This window comes from Mauremys reevesii, linkage group 4 (genome assembly GCF_016161935.1).
Source record: "Mauremys reevesii isolate NIE-2019 linkage group 4, ASM1616193v1, whole genome shotgun sequence".
NCBI lineage: Eukaryota > Metazoa > Chordata > Testudines > Geoemydidae > Mauremys > Mauremys reevesii.
This window is the reverse complement of record NC_052626.1, coordinates 71,847,039-71,866,792: the sequence shown is the minus strand read 5'-3', so window position 1 is coordinate 71,866,792 and position 19,754 is coordinate 71,847,039. Positions and strand designations below refer to the sequence as shown.

At 47.1% G+C, this 19,754-nt stretch overlaps 1 protein-coding gene across 7 annotated transcripts in view; it reads left to right on the top strand.

The window, feature by feature from the left end:
• The window catches only part of DDB2 (damage specific DNA binding protein 2), a 33,740-nt gene that overhangs the window by 10,497 nt on the left and 3,489 nt on the right, over positions 1 to 19,754 (top strand). For 3 of the 7 annotated variants that reach the window (XM_039534153.1, XM_039534156.1, XM_039534149.1), the window contains exons 2-8: positions 3,905 to 4,092; positions 8,085 to 8,215; positions 9,700 to 9,891; positions 12,800 to 12,966; positions 14,070 to 14,169; positions 17,075 to 17,252; positions 19,411 to 19,556. In XM_039534153.1, coding sequence (XP_039390087.1) covers positions 3,918 to 4,092; positions 8,085 to 8,215; positions 9,700 to 9,891; positions 12,800 to 12,966; positions 14,070 to 14,169; positions 17,075 to 17,252; positions 19,411 to 19,556 — 1,089 coding nt within the window. In that variant the 5' untranslated portion in view covers positions 3,905 to 3,917. Of the gene's footprint in view, positions 1 to 618; positions 734 to 872; positions 1,024 to 3,904; positions 4,093 to 8,084; positions 8,216 to 9,699; positions 9,892 to 10,805; positions 10,952 to 12,799; positions 12,967 to 14,069; positions 14,170 to 17,074; positions 17,253 to 19,410; positions 19,557 to 19,754 lie in introns of those variants that run through there. The other 4 variants (XM_039534154.1, XM_039534151.1, XM_039534155.1 and 1 more) reach the window with 4 other exon arrangements.

Here is a 19,754-nt window from a genome sequence, read left to right as displayed (position 1 = left end):
GTTTGTGTTAATTTTGTTGGTGATCACTAAGGTGCAGACAAAATGTTACTTTCCACTGGAATTATTTCCATAGCAGGGAGGTTGTGGGATTTGGGGGATGTTTGCCAGCAATATCCTGGAATTATGATTCCCATTTTTTTGTTTTGTGTGTGACTTCTTGACACCAGCATCGTGCAAGGCTCTGTAGAGCTTGGTAACTGTCCTTTACGTTTGTCTGTTACTCTGAAACTGTTCATAAGAGACAGACATTGGGTGCTGTGTGTTTACCTGGCCCAGCCTGCTGGGGAGAGAGGACTGTAACTGCAGGTGTTTGAGAAAACCTAGCATTTGGAGTTTGCATTGTTTAATCAATAATTGCACAAATGCTGTCTAAAAGCCAAAATAACTGTCCCAAATTCACATATTCTGTTGCTTCCCACATTAGATGAGGGCTTGTGTCTAGGAAGCTGAAGATTTGGAGGTGAGGGGTGTTGAGGCCTAGTTTCCAGTAAGGTTTGCTGGGCCGATTGTGTGTAAGGGGGCCCAGTAGTGTGTAGCAGGAAAGGAGACAGCCAAGCTGAGCAGTGGCTGATGCGAGCTCAGGCATGTGTCTGAAGGGCGCTATCTGAGCGTTCACCACCCTACACCACAGCCTGAGCTGTGCCTCTCCGGTCCTTGAGGCTGGGGTGGGGGGTGAGCCCTGCGGCCAGGGCCCCAGCTTCTCTGTGGAGGCTCCAGGGCCACAAGAACTGAGGTAGGGGGAGTATCCACCTGGGCCCTCGCTCCCCTCCGCGGGCAGGCCTGGGGTCACCCACCCCCTTTCCGGGTGTCTCCTCTCTCCCGGGAGCGCCCGGAGGAGGAAACGTGGGGCGGGGCGGGGGGAGGGCAGTAGCTCGGCCGCTTCCCGTTCCGCGGAATCCGGACCCTAGGCGCCCCCCGGTGTCCCGGTTATAAAACAGCCGAGAAGGGCCCGCCCCCGCCCTGCGCGCCGGGCTGTCGCGGTGCTGGGCCGGGTCGGGCAGCGGAGGCCGCGGCGGGAAGCAGGTGAGGAGAGCGGCCCCCGCGGCGCTGAGCGCCGGATCCCCCGAAGCTCCCCCCGTCCCCCCAGGCCCGGGGAGAGCGACCCGTGAGCGGCCCTAGTCCCAGCGTGAGGGCCCTGAGTCCTCCCTCCCTGGGAGACTGGCCTCACAGCCAGCGGCCCCCGGAGCGGGGCAGGGTCTTGCCCCGGATTCCTGAGGTGCCTTCAGCCTCCCGCTCGCACCCCGTGCGCTGCGCTGCCCTGTCCTGACTGAGCGGTTATCGCCATGAGACTGATGGGGAAACTGAGGCTCCGAGAGGGGAAGGGCTTGTCCTGGGTCACACCGTGAGGCACTGGGGGAGTCAGGAATAGAACCCACGAGACCTGGCTCCTCTCCCTTTCCTCTCCCCGCCCCCGTATGTGCAGAGAGCACATGGAAACATTCCCAGGATGCATCTGGTGAATCCTCTTCCTAATATATTGTTCCTAACATCTTCCCTTCAGCTTTTGAAATGTTCCCCTCTCCAGGGAGGAGTGCCAGGAGGGCACTGTGGGAGATGGGCTCTGGCTAACACGGCAGGGCCTGGTTGTAAGTGCACAAGGTATCAGCCAGGTGAATCGTGGAAGACCATTCACACGATGCTGCTAGCCAGGGCTTGTGACAGTCCAATGTCTCCTCACACACACTCTGTCTCAGATTTCAGAGTGTTAGTCTGTATCAGCAAAAACAACGAGTTATTTGGAAGCTTATGCACAAACTTATTTGGGCATAAGCTTCCGTGGGCTAATTCCCACTTAATCAGATGCATGGAGTGAAAAATACAATAAGCAGTATAAATATTACAGCACATGAAAAGATGGGAGTTGCCTTACCCAGTGCGGGGTCAGTGCTAATGAGGCCAATTCAATTAAAATGGAAGTGGCCTATTCTCAAAAGTTAGATCTTCTATCCTGAAGGACGATCCCTCACTCTCACAGACCTTGGGAGACAGGCTAGTCCTTGTTTACAGACAACCTCCCAACCTGAAGCAAATACTCACCAGCATCTACACACCACACAACAGAAACACTCACCCAGGAACCAATCCCTGTAACAAACCCCGTTGCCCACTCTGTCTGCATATCTGTTCAAGGGACACCATCATAGGACCTAACCACATCAGCCACACTATCTGGGGCTCGTTCACCTGCACATCTACCGATGTGATACATGCCATCATGTGCCAGCAATACCCCTCTGCCATGTACATTGGCCAAACCGAACAGTCTCTACGCAAAAGAATAAATGGACACAAATCAGACACCAAGAATTGTAACATTCAAAAACCAGTCGGAGAGCACTTCAGTCTCCCTGGACACTCAATAACAGACTTAAAAGTGGCAATTCTTCAGCAAAAAAACTTCAAAAGCAGACTGCAATGAGAAACTGCAGAACTGAAATTAATTTTCAAACTGGACACCATCAAATTAAGCCTGAATAAAGACTGGGAGTGGCTGGGTCACTACAAAAAGTAATTTTCCCTCTTCTGACACTCACACCTTCTTGTCAACTGTTGAGAATAGGCCACTTCTACCTTAATTGAATTGGCCTCATTAGCACTGACCCTCCCCACTTGGTAAGGCAACTCTCATCTTCTCATGTGCCGTAATATTTATACGGCTTACTGTATTTTTCACTCCATGCATCTGATGAAATGGGTTTTAGCCCATGAAAGCTTATGCCCAAATAAATTTGTTAGTCTCTAAGGTGCCACAAGGACTCCTCGTTGTTTCTGCCTCAGATGTACTTTTCCTGTTGGGTTGGATGGTGCCTGTGGCATTCACAGTGCCTGATTCACACTTCAGCTCTTTTCTAAACCAGGTCATATGACACCAATGGCAACAGTGTGTGTGGGACAGTTCTGGAAACATTCAGGCCATTATACAGAATGGAATCGGTGCTAACTAATCCAATTCCTGGATGTAGACTTCAGGGCTAGAATAATAGGGTGTGCTGTAGGTCAGAACTGAGGGGCATCAGCAGAGCTGGAGGGAGGGTGGGTGGTCAGGACTAGAATAGCGGGGATCTGCAGGGGACTGTCAGAGCTGTGTGGGCTTCCAGATGAGAATAGCAGAGTGCTGGAAAGTCAGCATTGGGGTACTATTTGGGGAAGCTTTCACAGTGCCTGTCTAACTATATTTAGCTATAGTGAGACATCAGTGACATTTATTCACAAACTAAAAATAAAATATACCACTGTCAAAAGATCAGCTTGTACTATAGTTTTCACAGAGGCCCCTTAGGATCTGCCATTGAAATTTTCTACTTTGGAACCTCCTAGATCAAAAGAGGAAAACTGAGTAAAAGGCTTCTCACTTTGGATTCAGGGTGGGAGAAAAGAGCATTAAAGTAGGGAACTAAAATTGTGTTGTGTCCCAAAATCTGTATGTGTATGTGTCATGGAAAAGCAGGGAGTGTCCAGCATTTTCAGTTTGCTCATCACCATAGTGTCCAGGAGCTTGATTCATGGATGTCAATTTGAGTTGACTGAAAAATAATTTTTGCATATGCTTGGTGGCAGAGCCTAATGAAGCCTGGTCCTCTTCAAAAAGCACTGAGCCTGACCAGGGAGCTCATGTAGCAATATGGGTGCTGCAAAGACAGCTATCACATTTTGTGCAGCTCAGTAGATGTCAAACTTGAGAATTCTTTAGAAGCCAATCATTTTAATGAAGGCGTAAAGAGCCGTTTATTGACCCCCATATCCCTCCCCACAACAGTGCAAGTAAAAAGCCAGTATTACAGAGATGAAGGGTGGTACAGGTATGTCCCACTTTTAGGCTGTCAGGGCATGTTGCACTCCAACTTTCTGTCTTAAAGCCAGAAGCAATGACAAATCCTACTTTCCTTACTTTGTTTTTTTTTAGCGGGGCAGACAGAATGACCCCTGAGAACCAGTCAAAGGACAAGAAGCATTTGAGGGTACATGAGCATCAGCGACAGGAAGATGCAAAATCAACTGGGAAGAGGAAACGAGACCATGGAGAACTGGAGAATGAGCCGCAAGCAAAAAGATTGTTTCTGAGAAAAGCAGCCAAGCCCTCAGGGAAAATTGGTAATGTTCCCTCAGATTCTTATTCTTTCTGCCAACCAGGCCTTTATAGAATGAAGGGCGTAAACCAAACTTTCAGATCTGGGGTTGGGAGATTTCAAGGAACCAACAGCCTGTTCAAACAGGACTTTTTGGATTGGGTTATGTTTCTAAGTGAGGGGTGGAGATATGTGGGGGCATTATTCTCAGCTGTCGTTTGGAAGCTACTGAGTGTGTGTGTTTGTTTATGTGCATGCATGTGTGCATATGCAGCATTTTTATGAAAGTCATTGCTTATCTCTCCTAAAACTGGGCTCAGCAGAGTGTACATCACTGCCCATTGAGAAGTGACTAAGCTTTGTGGAATTTCAGAAAAATTTCTGCTGCTTCATTTCTAAAGTAGGACAGACCAATACTGGTAATGTGACATTATATAATTCTTCATGCTGTTCCATAATCAGAAGGTTAGTATTGTACATCATACAGTCGAAACCTGCATTTCCATCTGGAGAGAATGATGTGTCCACTAGCATGATGCTGCACAGAAGTTGGAGCTAGAGGGCTGCACTAGGTAGATAGTAAATCTTTCTGCTGACTAGTTCCTTTCTGGCTATAATCAGTTAATTGCACCAGACTGGACTAGTGTTCTCACTAGTCATCTCTCCTTTGTGTATTTTTTCCTTCAATATGTAACTTTGGGTAAAAAATGTTTCACTTTTTCCCTTTAATGGAGGAGATGGGTGAATATTAGGTCTGGCCTATCCTACAGAGTTAGGTCAATATAATTTATAAGGCAGCTTATGTCAACCTAATTGTGTCAGTGTACACACTACAGCCTTGACCTGCCAATGTAAGTGCCCTACCACACTGACATCATAACTCCACTTCCAGGAGAGGCCTAGTGCCTATTTCAGTGTAGTTAGGGCAAGGCAGTGTCTATGTATATACTGTGTTACTTACATCCACCATTAGCTTTCTTGTCAATTTCGTGGCTCCCAGCCCAGCTGCCCCCTGCCCCCATGAAGAGCTTCTGGATGGGAGCCAGGGTGAGAATGGATCCCGCTCCTGGCTGGGAGTCACGGGTAACTAGACTCCACTACCATTGGGGAACAGGGAGTCAAGAAGCCCCAGCTGGCTTCCTGCCCCCTCTCCCTCCCGCGTCTAGGAATGTTGCCTGTCTTGTCCCAGCAGGAAGGGGGCAGGGGCAGCCTGAGAAGCCGGGGCAGCTGAACTGTGTTCTCCGGAGATGAGAACCCCTGGGCGGCTTCTCCCCTTACTCCCGATGGGGAATGGGGAGCTGAGGTTGGGGCCGGGCAGCTCGCCAGGAGCCTGTGGTGCAGCTGTGCTCCTGGCAGGGAGCTACCAGTGGAGCTGGGAGACTGGGCGTTTGGTCCCCACACTGCCCCTCTGAGGTTGATGGAAGTGCTCCTGGTGACGATATGCACCACTGACCCAAGGAGGGTAGTGTGGACATGCATCACCACAGTAATTACTGCAGGGGCTGTAAGTTGACCTAATATAGGTCAACTTAAGTTTTTAGTGTAGACATACTCTTAGTCTTTCCAGTATCAAGGAAATTGTGCAGGCTTACAATTAGAATAAGGACTCTGTGTCTCTTCATGTCCACGGGTATCATTTTGAATCCTATAATTTGCTTACGGGATCTTCAGAGTTATTTCCTTTCAGTATTTCTGGAAGATGTCCCTTCTAAGGATCCAGAAACTGTTGAAGATGGGTAGTTCTCATAATATCTGTATGGTGGCGCCCTTGAAGATGGCATCTTTACTATATTTCATAAGCCCCAGTTTGTTTGGTGTATGACTAAAGGTTGGAGCAGGCACTAATATGAACAGTGGAAATTGAGGCAAAACATCCTGTTTAGAGGAATTCTGCTTATTATAGAGTTCATGGTTAATGAACAAATCTCCTGTAGCTAATGTTACCACATGACTTTCATTATAACTCCAGGTCTGATTTTTAGAGTTGCTAAACCTCTCCAGTTCCAATGTGCTTCAGTGAGAGTTGTATGTATTCAGTACCTTTGAAAATGAGGCCAATCATGTTTTCACTTATAGCTTACCTAAAAATGTTTTGAGGCTGAGCCTTTCCATTCTGTATCCCAATCTAAAAGGTGAGTTTTAATTTTTACCCAGTTTGGAAAAAATCCCAGTGGGGAAATAATTTTTGATGCATAGATAATTAAAAAATTATCTAAACTTTAAAATCTGAGACTCTACATGCAACTAGTCCCCAAAGAGGAGTAATTGTGTTGACAGAATAATCCAACTTTTTGAACAATATAAACAATTAAATAAGTTTGAAGTTCCGTAATTGCATTATGTAGGCTTGCAATATACTGCAGAGCTGATTAAAGCCATCGGTAGGTATTTTGTATTTCTATAAGGTTGAGTTTAAAATCTGCTGAGCTGCAGAGCAGATGTGCAACCAAATAGTGCTACGGCTGTCTTTGCAGGAGCCCATGTCCCTTCCTGAGCTTTCTGGTCAGGCTCAGCTGGGAGAAAGCACAGTGCTGGAAAGTCAGCATTGGATGGAGCTTCATTAGGTTCTGCCACAGAGCATCCCCAGAAGTGATTTTTCAATCCATAAGAACTTTTTAAAAAATGTTCCTCTCTAACTAACCACAAAGACTGAGCCCCCAAAAAGGCCTCCACTTAGGCCACGCTTCAGACTTAACCCACTTCTGCTATTGCCCTGCTTAAAAAAGCAAAGTTGGAATTTTCTCACAGTGGGAGTACTGTTTTGTGGGATTTCCTTCTTCCCAAACTAAAAAATGTGTGAAGATCAATTTAAAAAAAAATATAAAAATCTATATCTATAGTTCTACTTCCTGACAGGACCCAAGCCTTGAAAAAAGCCTCCCTTCACTTCAAGCAGTGAAAGTCTTTGAGTGTTAAGAATCTGTAAAAATGTGAAGTTAGAATGGAAATGCTCTTACACCCATAACTACAGCAGGTATGATGAGCACCTGCTGTAATCATGCATGAATGTGGGTGGGTGTTAACGTCTTAATTTCCAGGCTTCAGTGTTACATAAAGTAAGGATATTTTTTGTGATATATAATACTCTTTTTTTTGTTTCTCTCCTCCTGTTTTGTATTAATGTGGATCCTTACATGAAAATAAGATTTTTGTTTCTTAAGAGATTCATCTTCTCTTCTGCTTCCCCATCTGATGCCTGGATCCGCTGGGATGTTGCAGTCCGTTGCTGTGGGGATGATTAGGTCACACACGTGGGGTTGATCAGACTCTCTTTTCACATAGATGTCCCTGATGATTAAGCCTGAACACTAGCAAAATACAGAAAACATGCTGTGTTGCTCAGCAGAATTCTCCCTGAACAGAAAGGTTTTCAGGCTATTCTATGAGGTGCCAACAGGTCTTTTATCAAAAACAAAACACATAGAGCCATAGGCAGGCTGTGTGAACTACAGCACAAGCAGGTGGAATATTCTTATTCAGGTGCAGGGGAAGTGGTTTGGAATTCACGATTTGGGAATGTTCAGTTGTAACTGTTAAATTTCTCTCACTTATCTGCTGACCCCAGGTCTGATCTCTCCCCCTGCCACTGTGGTTGAGATGCTGATCTCAGGAGTTCCTCTCTCCCTTTATCCCACTCCCCGTGTCTCGTTTTCAGGCTCTGTGTCTCCTTGTCATATCAGGGTTATGTGTATAGCCTCTAGAAACTCAGGTGAACCATAGCCTGTACAATCACTATAGCCCTCTCCTTTCCTTTGCTCTGGGATGAATCTTTAACAAGGAGAGACATATTGAGAGGAAACCAGGCAGATGGTTTGTCAGGTTATGAGATGCATTGTGCTTTGCAGGAGGCTACTGCCCCTTACACTCATAGGAACTGCTTGAGGTCCTTTCTCTTGTGAGATCACTTCTGGATTCAGCACCAAATACAGCCATCCTCCCCAGTACAGTGTAGTGAATGAGCATGACGTGCATTGGCTTGTCTGTGTCAGTAAGTTTCCCTGTTTTGCTGTCTGGCAGGCTGGGCTGAAGGCGGTTCCATGTTCGGAAACACAGGGGTGCTCTTCCATCAGGTGGAGAGGCAGTGCAGCATCATCCACTACATCTACCAGAACATGCTCGGTGGCTCTATGCGAGCACAGCTCAGGCAGGTGAGGGTGTCTGCTTCTCATTCTACTGGACAGCTGAGCTCCCAACAGTGTTTCCTGTAAAAATGACAATGATAGCTTGAACACACATGAGGGAGCTTAAAAGGGCCAGGGGTCCACTCCCATTCAGGGCTCATGGTTTCCATGCCTTTAAAATGACTAAAAATCTTACAGTAATGTACTGATAGTCTGATTCTGATTCCCCTAAGTCCATACAAAATGCAACTGCTGAGATCATTTTCCTTGTTCATCAGTGACACATCAGTCCCTGCTTTGAATCCCTTTACTAATTCTGTGCTCCCCTGCATTAAAGGTAAGCTTGTTCTATCAGTTGATGCCCGGCACAATATTGCTTCCACCTACTTATCTGACGTAGTCCGATATCATGTTGACCCCACTTGCTCCACTCTGCTAATAATGCCAGTCTCAATGTCCATTTGTTAACTTCTCTCACAGTCATCTCTACACCTTTTTCCGTGTTTTCCCAGGGTATGTAATGCCTTCCCTGAACTGGTTTTTGAAGCCATAATTCTCCACTCATTCAATCCTTCCTTAAGGATTAACTTCTCCTGTAATGTTCACAAAAAGTAAATCAACCAGGATAGGTTTATTTTCTAGGTCATTTATGTGTTTTATATATTTGATTTAAAAATTCATCCAGCCTGTACACTTGCTTTAGCTAAATAACCACATGATTATGTCACTGTCTTGCCTTCCCCACCCAGCCCCATTTCTATTAGCCTTTTGTCTTATTGTGTCATGTTTTGTAAGCACTTTGGAAGAAGGACAGTGTCTTTATGTCTCTGGATGAAGCATAACATTTCTGGGTCCTCAGTAAATACATAAGAGGAGGAAATGTGGTTGTTGGAGTCTGTTCCTGTGAGGAAAGCATGTCCAGCTGCCATGTTAGTGTGATGATACCAGTTATCCTCCCCTCTTAGCCAGCCCAGAGGGCTCAGCTCCCCTTACAAAATTAGAGAGTGTTTTCTCCCACTGCTTTGTCACTAGGGGGTTGAGTATTTGTGGCTTAGGTATATTTGTTTGGAGTGGCCTGTCTTCCATGGGGCTTTGTGCTCCCATCCATTGCTCAGCTAAGTCCAGAGAGGGAAGCAGCATCTTGATGTGAACACCCTAATACAGGAGTAACTGTTCACTCTATTAAAAGGATAGGAGCTAAGGCCCATTCAGATCAGGAAAGAAATCTGCATGACCCCATCACTACCAGTTTGACTTGTGTTTATGGTACAAGATGGGGCAGACAACAACCCTATAGATCTGCCCACTTGACAGTAAACTTCACTGTGAGAGTGAAGAAAGCTGGGCTGAGTTTCTCCCTGATATTCCCGGGGATCAGCCTGGCTTTGCTAACTCCCTGGGCAGTGTGTGTAGAGGGGTATGCATACAAAGTCTGTAAGCGTTTTTGGAGAGATTCGGAGACCTACTTCCAGCTCTGTGGAGATCCCAATCTCTCATTTTCTTTGTAACAGTGTCTCCAGCTTCCCTTTGTGCGTTCTCTTACTTCATACCGCCTCTTCCGAACAGCGAGTCCCTTTGACAGGAGAGTGACATGTCTGGAGTGGCATCCAACTCACCCCAGCACTGTGGCTGTGGGGTCCAAAGGCGGAGACATCATCCTGTGGGACTATGAAGTACTGAATAAAACCTGTTTCATAAAAGGGGTAAGTCACTAAGTGTGTGGGTTGGGCAGGAGGATAGGACTGGAACAGCGCGGAGTGCTGCAGCTGATTATTGAGGTTCAGTGTGAGAACTGTGAGGGGCCCAGGACTTGAATAGCAGCAGGTACTATCCTGATCTTACAGGACTGAGATGCAGTGGTGGATCTGTGTGTGAGGCCCCAGACTGGCAGTGTGGGGGTTGCAGGTCAGAACTGAGGTTTGTTTGTAGAATTTATGGTGAAGTTTCCTCAGGTTATATGCTTGGGAGGGGAGGATGGGTTGGGGATTGGTGAGACATTTTAGTGGGACAATGAAGAAAAGAGGAAATCTAAAAGAAGTGTGCAGAGAGGGTTTATTTATTCTAGGCTTGAATCTCCCCCTCTTCACCTTCTTGTTCTGTGTCAGATGAGGAAGCATCTTTTTGAGTGGAAGGAAGGAAAATCCCTTCTGGTGAAGTGAAGGAGTGACGTCGAGTGACTCCCTGTGACTTTGAATGGTTTGCATGCCCATCCCATTCCAATCCCAATTCTGTATGGGCTCATAGTCTTCACATCGGCACCTGTGGCTCTTTAGCTTAACAAATGAATACAGATTGGAAAGAGGATGATCATCCTCTGAAGACTCCTAGGTCCCATTCCTGGTTGCCTTGTGCTCTTTTTTGTGTAGCATGGTGACTGCCAGCCAGGGATCGCATTGCCTTGGAACTGCAGGAATTGTACTCTTCTCCCCGGTCAGGTCGCCTGCTCAGCCAAGGCATGACTTGTAGAGATGAAGGTTGCCTTTGTCTCTTGAGAGGCCAAGGCTTGTATCAGTGTTGATGTTGGGGACACAGTGGTGAGTACAAATTTGCAGAAGGGACTTTCCTCCTTCCCCATCACTTAGTGATTTTTCTTTTTTGTTCATCCCCTTCATTGTAGATGGGAGCTGGAGGGGCCATCACAGGAATGAAGTTTAACCCTTTTAATCCTAGTCAGCTGTACACATCATCAATTGCTGGCACTACCACCCTGCAGGATTTTACTGGCAATACACTCCGGGTCTTCACCAGCACCGAGGACTGGGAGTAAGAAACACAGCAATTTTGTGGGCTTTTGCCTCCTGCTGGCAGTGGCAGCACAGGGAGGGGGAGCTTTACTTGTTTCTGAAACATGAGAGCTGCGTCTCTGCTCCCCTCCACATCCACCTCCTCTCAATTCCAGAATCTGTGTCTTCCGAAAGCCTGTCTCTCTTATTTTTCCTATTAAGGGTGTAGGAGGAGGGGAAAGAATACTGACTTTTTGGTTGCCCCAAAGGAGGGACTCTTCTTCCATTTTTACTCCTTCCTGTTAGTTTTGAAGGGCACCAACAGAATTCCTCAATTTTGTGCCTTTACATGGCTCGGTGTCATGGTGACCTTTTAACCTCTGAGCTGTTGGCTGTGCTGTTCTCACTAGCCAAAGGGTCTCTGTAGAGCCATCTGAGGAGTTCCTGCAGTACTCCTGCAAGCCCTGTTGGCTTAGAAAGTCAGAGGATAGTCCTAGGAATGAGCCTGTAGCATCAGCATGCCAGTTCCACTTTGCCCTCTGTTTCTTTCCCTGCCTGCCTCCTGCCAGTAGCATGTTTCCCAAGTGTCTACTCCAGCTGCAGTCCTTCCTGGGGAAGAGGGTGAAACCAAACTGGAGAGGTCCATTGGGATAGTTCATTGCAGCCATGCTGGAGATCCAGGTTTAGCATTCAGGTGACTCCCTGGAACAGCAGGGGCCTGGAGGAAAAGACATGCTCTGTCCTTGGGGTGGGAGAGCCTCAATGTTCCTGTAACATTTGCTACTGATCAAGATGAAGACGACTAGGTCTGAAGGGGAGGTCAATCCAGTTTCCATTGGTTAGGTCAGGGTCTATGGAGGGGTCTTGTTTTTTTCAGGGGCTTCTTGAAAGTCAGTATTGAGGATGAGGTCTTGGTACATGGTGACTTTGTGGGAAGCAGGTGAAATGCACTGCCTATCAGAGGGTTTTGTGTCTCCCGGTTAGCCCCATCTCTTTTTGCTCTCTGTTGGTGTGTGAGGATTCCACCTGTTGGCTCAGTAGAAACAGGCTGGGGATGGTTCCTGGGATAGGATTCCTTTGCCTCCCTTGCCATGCAATCAGCAGTGGGGATTTCTCCCTGCACAGCTCTCTTCCTGCCTGCTGGCAGCTTGGGGAAAGACCAGACATGACACACTGGAAGTCGCTGCAGGGACTCTATGGAGGAAGACCCTACAGGAAGAATGTGGTGCAGGTTGTGTTTGGGGTTTTGTATGTTTCTGCATGGAATGTTGCTTGTGTTCTTGCCCTTCCAGGCCTGGCGATGGTTCAGGTTGTGGTTACCACAGTCACATCCCGTAGTCTGAGCTAGAGAAAACTGTGCTGCTGGAGGGGACTTTGCTTTGTTTGGGAAGACAGATGGTAGAACCTGCAAGCCCAAAACATTTGGATTCTCAGGCTGTCTCTACACTATCAAGGGATTGACGCTGCTGTGATCAATGCACCGGGGGTTGATTTAGTGGGTCTAGTGAAGACCTGCTAAATCGACAGCAGAGCGTTCTCCGGTCGACTCCAGTACTTCACTGGAAACAAGAAGAGTAAGATAAGTCTACGGGAGAGCATCTCCCGTCGACCCAGCATGGTGTAGACACCGCAGTAAGTTGACCTAAGCTATATCAACTCCAGCTAATGTAAGTCAACTTACTGTGGTAGTATAGACATAGCCTTAATTTAATAACAGACTAGATAAAATGTGACTCTTTAGTGCCACTCTTGTTGGGAAACAGACTCCATGAACTTGGTGTATCTCAGCTATGGAGTGAGGGGTTCACTTCCAGGTGGTCAGCATTCTGCCATGTCCCTCCCTTCCCCAATAACATTGGTGCCCCTTCCCTTTGTCTGTGTGTTCCAGAAAGGGCCAGGAGACTCCCTTGGAGGCATGAAGTTCAGCCCATTTGAGGCAGTGAAGCTTTATGTGGCATCAGGGGATGGCACCCTTAGTCTGCAGCATCTGGAAGGCAAAGCGGCGCAGGTGATCTCTCGCACCCCAGGCTGTGGCCATGAGTACCATGATGTTTGGTGAGGAGGGGCAGGCAGGGTTGTGCCTCTGCTCCATGCTATTTATACTGTAGTCTCTCTTCTTCTCTTTGATGTCACCTTTCTTTGCGAGGACTAGGATAGACTATTCGCTGGGGCTGTCAGTGAGCTCAGTGTTGTGTGATACAGAGGCAGGCATGTGGTCCTGCTCCAAGGGTTTGGCAAGCTCAGGACAATTAGACTCCTGCTGTTCCAGTGCATGATGGGTAATATAGTTTTTGGCATCTTTTGGACAGCAGCAGCACTGGGCGTGTACTTTTCCTTTAAAAGGGTGCAGGTGAGGAGAAGAGCAAGGTGCTAGATGGTCAGGCCAGTGTTCTCCTGTCTGACATGAGCTGGGCTAAGCTTATAGGGCAGGTTAAACCAAATAACATTTATGCAGAAACATATGTAATCCTATTGTGATAACTCTGCTACCCCTTTGGAGGTGGGGGTTGGGTTTTCAGGCTTGCCACCCTGACTCCAGGGCTTTGAATTCCAGTGTGAAAATCCCCTGTAGGGCAAAGCTTTGCAAATAAATCCTTGCATGTCAGAGAATTCACCCTTCTCCTCGCTCAGTATAGTCTGGGTTGGGGCACTATGCCACCAAAAGCCTGGGTTTGATTTAGTTCCTGGAGTGGTCTACTGGGGGAGCTTTAGACCTGAAATTTTCCAATCCAGAGTCTGTAGCAACTCCCTGCAGCTTCTTCACCCGTGTGGGGAAAGCTCATTTTAAATCAATTTCCGCACATTGTGTAAAAGTCTCAGGTGTGGTCCTGATCTTTCCCAAGCTGTCTCTGTATGCAGGTGGGAAGTGGCCACTCAGCCTCAGCTATGTCCTACTGCCCCAGCATGTTCCCGCTATCTAAAGCTTACTTGGCAAATAACTCGGAAGTGATGTCACATCAGTCACCAACCCAAAGCTACCTTGGTGGACTCTGCCCCTGGACTGATGGTTGAAGTCCCACTCCACCACATGGGAGACCCAGTTCTGAGTCAGTTGCAGTCCCTCTCTGTAGGGAAGCAGGGACAGGCTGTACTAAGGGGTTCCCCTCCCAATACCTGTCTGCAGGAATTGGTGCTGATCTATGTATCTTTTCTTCTAGTTTCTGGTACTGCAGTGTTGATGTGTCTGCGAGCCGCCGGACCGTGGTGACAGGTGATAACGTGGGTAATGTGGTCCTGCTCAGCACTAGTGGTGAAGAGGTTTGTATGGCTCCTCTCATCTTCCCTGCCTCGCACTCTCCCCTTTCCAGGGACCCGATAGTTTGTTTGTTCTTTGCCCATGTCTGTCTTGGGAGCAGGATCCCTAGAAAGAGGAGCATGCATCCTGAACCTCAAGGGATAGGAGTCCACCCAGTATCTGCCAGATGGTGCTCCCTGCCCCTTCTGCATTGCACTAGAAACTGCCTATCCTTCCTCCCAAGATGGGGAGCACACACCAGTAATCGCTCAAAGAGTGATTCCAAGTTAAGGACCACATCATGGGATCTGCCTGCATTGAAAGTGTCTGATTACTCAGGAGAGCAGAATTTGTGACAGCCTGAAGGTGTCAATTCCCTCTAGCAATGAACACATTCCAGAAACCTCTTTGGAAAAATGGGAGTGTCATGGGGGTGTGATCTGACAGAACCACTTCCTTCCCAGGGCTAGTCACAAGCTGGATCAAAGTCCTTGGCATTCCCAACTCCAAATCCCAACCTTAGCAAAGGCCAGGAGAAGAACAGAAACTGCACCATTTCCATCCTGCCCAAGGGGGCAGAGTGTTAGCACCAGGACCGGAAACAGAAAAGAGAGCTGCCTAGGAGAGGGTGGGCCTGGAATTTCTTAAAAAGTGGGCCCTATCAAGAGCCACCTTTTTGCTGCTGCTTTATTATAATCAATCCTAAGTCATCACTTGTATTGCCCTCGGGGTAACAGTGCAGGGCAATTCCCACCCCAGGAGCTGTAGGCGGGGGGCCATGTTAATCACTGGGCCAAGTCACTAGCTGGGGCACTCCAAATAAAGCCCAAATACTCGAGTTTCGATTTTTGCCCTTTCTTCAGGACATGTTATTAATACACAGAAGATGCAAAAATGTTCATAATACAATATTTTCTGTAATGGAGACCTTGCCTACCTTCTGCTATTGGGAGGGACACATCCTTCCTCCCTAGGTAGCCCTTTCCTGGCTACTATGGAGAAACTCACACTTGGGCTTCTCTGACCTCTGGTCTTTTCTGTCTGCTGTCCCTGACCAAGAGGCAGGAAGCCTCATACCTGTCTTCCTGTAGGTCACATGTTTGCTCCTAGTCATGTGCCCTGCAACTACAGCTCTCAGTATTAAAGGCCCCAAGGACTGTAAGAGCTGCCCTGTGTTTATACCCTCAAGGCCGAGTGCCTTGTTACATGCCTAATAAATTCCTTGGGAGTAGATTAATCTCCAACCCCAGTAATGTCCCCACACTGGAAACCTTTCTGTGGTGAAACTGGCAAAGGGACCAGGAGAAGATCTTGGGCCTTAGCAACTGTCTCAAAGAGAGAGGGGTCAGACTAATGGCCCATCTAGCCCAGTATCCTGTCTTCCAACAGTGGCCAATGCCATGTGCTTCAGAGGGAATGAACATAACAGGTCATTATCAAGTGATCCATCCTCTGTCACCTCTTCCCAGCTTCTGGCAAATAGAGCTAAGGACACTTCAGAGCATGGTTTGCATCCCTGACCATCCTGGCTAATAGCCATCAATGGACCTGTCCTCCATGAATGTATCTAGTTATTTTTTGAACCTTGTTATAGTCTTGGCCTTCACAACATCTGCTGGCAAACAGTTCCACAGGTTGACAGTGCATTGTGTGAAGAAATACTTCCTTTGTTTGTTTTAAATCTGCTGCCTATTAATTTCATTTGGTGACCCCTAGTTCTTGTGTTATGAGATGGAGTAAATAACACTTCCTTATTTACTTTCTCCACACCAGCCATGATTTTATAGACCTCTATCATTTCCCCCCTTAGTCGTCTCTTTTCCAAGCTGAAAAGTCCCAGTGTTATTAATCTCTCCTCATATGGAAGCTGTTCCATACCCCTAATCATTTTTGTTGCCCTTTTTTGTACCTTTTCCAATTCCAATATATCTTTTTTGAGATGGGGTGAGCAGATCTGCACATAGTATTCAAGACATGGGCATACCATGGATTTATATAGAGGCAATATATTTTCTGTCTTATTACCTATCCCTTTTTTAATGATTCCCAACAATCTGTTAACTTTTTTGACTGCTGCTACATATTGAATGGATGTTTTTAGAGAACTATCCACAATGATTCCAAGATCTTTCTTGAGTAGTAACAGCTAATTTAGAGCCCATTGTTTTGTATGTATAGTTGGGATTATGTTTTCAATGTGCATTATTTTGCATTTATCAACATTGACTTTCATCTGCCATTTTGTTGCCCAGTCACCCAGTTTTGTGAGATCCCTTTGTAGCTCTTCACAGTTTGCTTTGGATTTAACGATCTTGAATAATTTTGCATCATCTGCTAATTTTGCCACATCATTGTTTACCTCTTTTTCCAGATAATTTATGAATATGGTGAAGAGCAATGGTCCCAGTACAGACCCCTGGGAGACACCACTATTTATCTCTCTCCATTCTGAAAACTGACCATTTATTCCTACCCTTGTTTCCTATCTTTTAACCAGTCACTGATCCATGAGAGGACCCTGCCCTCTTATCCCATGACAGCTTACTTTGTTTAAGAACCTTTAGTGAGGGACCTTGTCTAAGGCTTTCTGAAGTTTGGGGTATGTCAGAAACTGCAAATGCAGCCTCATATAGATGAGTCTGATCTCCCTGCTGTGGGGTTTGCAGTACTGGCTGTAGCCAGACTGCACCTGCACCATGCTTTAGGGTTAAGGCTTGCAGTGCTAACAAGCTCTACTACCTGCCCCAAAACCTTTGGATAAGTGGGGCGGTACAGTATGCAAGTTAAGGAATGGTCAGAGCTCCACTGTCTAAATCGCTCAGGCTCTCTGTACCAGAGCAGTGCTGGAAAGTTCTTCATGTGGCATGGATTGCACCTGCTTGCTGTGTAGCTGTCACACACATCTCACCTTGTTTCCCTCCACTGCAGATTTGGAAGCTGAAATTACATAAGAAGAAAGTGACTCATGTGGAGTTTAACTCGCGCTGTGATTGGCTCCTGGCTACAGCTTCTGTGGACCAGACAGTCAAAATCTGGGACCTGAGAAACATCAAAGACAAGTCAAGTTTCCTTCATGTGCTGCCTCATGACAAACCTGTCAATGCTGGTAGGTCAGTAAGGTAGGACTCTCTCTCTGCTCTGTACCCACCAATCTACCCATCTATTCTGTGTTTCTGTCTGTCCCTTTTGGTCTTTTTTGACCTGTGTCCATCAGGGGGTTTCTGTGCCCCACTTTCCCTCACACAAATGTGTATCAATCCTGTTTCTTTCATATCCTTCAGTGAGTGTCTATTAAAAAATGAAATCATTTTGGAGCAAGCCTGAGTTTGAACAGTTTAAAATTGTTCAGTTTTTAAATTCAAACCCTGAACATAAACTTTATCTGAAAGTCCTGTACGAAAGTGTTGGTGTCACCCTTAACACCTTCTCATTGGCTTCTGGCTAATTCATCCTGAACTATTGCTGATGATAGAGGGATACTTAAAGATTTCAAGGCCAGAAGGGACCATTGTGATCATCTAGTCCAGGGTGGGCAAACTTTTTGGCCCGAGGCCACATCGGGGTTGTGAAACGGTATGGAGGGCTGGTAGGGAAGGCTGTGCCTCCCCAAACAGCCTGGCTCCCACCCCCTATCCGCCCCCTCCCACTTCCAACCCTGCCTGCTCCTTGTCCCCTGACCGCGCCCTTCTGGGATTGCCCCCTATCCAACCCCTCCCCCCTGCTCCCTGTCCCCGGACTGCCCCAACCCCTATCCACACGCCTGCCTCCTGACAGGCCCCTGTGTCTCCCATGCCTATCCAACCCCCCCCATTCCCCATCCCCTGACCGCCCCCCCCCCAAACCTCCACCCCATCCAATTGCTCCCTGTCCCCTGACTTCCCCCCGGGACCCCTCCCGCCCCGAACCGCACCCTGGGGACCCCACCCCCTATCCAACCGCTCCCTGTCCCCTGACTGCCCCCCAGAACTTCCCCTTATCCAACCGCACTGCTCCCTGCCCCCTTACCTTGCCGCTCAGAGCGGCAGGACTGGCTTATTGGAAAGCCTTGGAGGTTGGTGGGCGCAAGCTGCACAACCTGGCAGGAGCGGCAGGCCAGAGTGCTCCCTGCATGGCAGCGTGGCTGTGGGGGAGGGGGGACAGCAGTGGAGGGGCCGGGGGCTAGCCTCCCGGGCCGGGAGCTCAGGGGCCAGGCAGGATGGTCCCGTGGGCCGGATGTGGCCCACGGGCCATAGTTTGCCCAACCTCTGATCTAGTCTGACCTTGTCTAACACAGGCCATTAGAACTTCCCCAAAATAATTCCTAGAGCAGAGTTTTTTGAAAAACCATCCAGTTGTGATTTAAAAATTGCCAATGATGGCGAATCTACCATGACCCTTGGTAAATTTGTTCCAATGGTTAATTATCCTCACTGTAAAAAAATGTATGCCTTATTTCCAGTCTGAATTTGTCTAGCTTCCAGCCATTGGATTGGGTTATGCCTTTCTCTGCTAGATTGAAGAGCCCATTATCAAATATTTGTTCCCCGTGTAGGTACTTATAGACTGTAATAAAGTCACGGTTTAATCTTCTCTTTAAGATCAACTGATTGAGGTCCTTGAGTATATTACTACAAGGTATGGTTTCTAATCTTTAAATATTCTCATGGGTCTTCTCTCAATCCACTCTAACATAACTTAAATGTACTGTCGTCCTGTTTAATAAAATGTCTGTTCTCAGTGGCTCAATCCTCTGCAATTCCTGGGGAGCTGCCCTTGAGAGCTTAATGTGAAAACACGGAAGTTTGCTGGGGATAGTGTGTGGAATTTATTGGGGCAGATACTCTTGATCATTTTGTGCTGAAGTTCCTTTGGTAAAAACAGGGACTAGGAATCAAGATTCCTTTTGGTTCTATTCCCAACATTGGAGGGATGGTGTCTTCTGTGTTCTGTTTCCAGTTCTTTCACTGGCTTACTATGTGACTTTGAGTGAGTTCCTTTCCCATTCACTGTCTTTTTTCCCCATCTGTATAATGGGGATGATGATACTTCCCTGGCATCCAGGGATTGTAAACTTCAGTTTAATATTTGTAAAGATCTTTGAGTTCCTTGGAAAAAAGGGGCTAGAGAGGGACAGAGTCTTGTTCCTTGGGGCACGTGGCTCTTTTAAAATAACTATTTAGGAAGTTGTAACACGCTTACAAATTAGGAGCATGTGTTGTTTACCTCTTCTTTGTCTATGGCCACAGGATTGTGATCTTCTGTATGCTTTATTGCCCTTTTCCCAGCTTATTTCAGCCCAACGGATGGTGCTAAACTCCTGACCACAGACCAGCATAGTGAGATCCGAGTCTATTCCTCTTCAGATTGGACCAAACCACAGCATCTGATCCCACATCCGCATCGGCAGTTCCAGCACCTCACACCTATCAAGGTGAGGTAGGAAAGCGCAGTCTGATATCACAGCAGATGCCAGTAGCAAGTTGGAAAAAGCTTTGGTACAATTTATTTTCAGTATAGGGCACTGCTGTGGGAAAGCTCACACTCCTGGAGTCACAGCTCTTTCTGATTCATATCAGTCTTTAGCTGTGTTCCTCTGGAGTTGTTTACCACTGTCCATCTGCTTTATGTC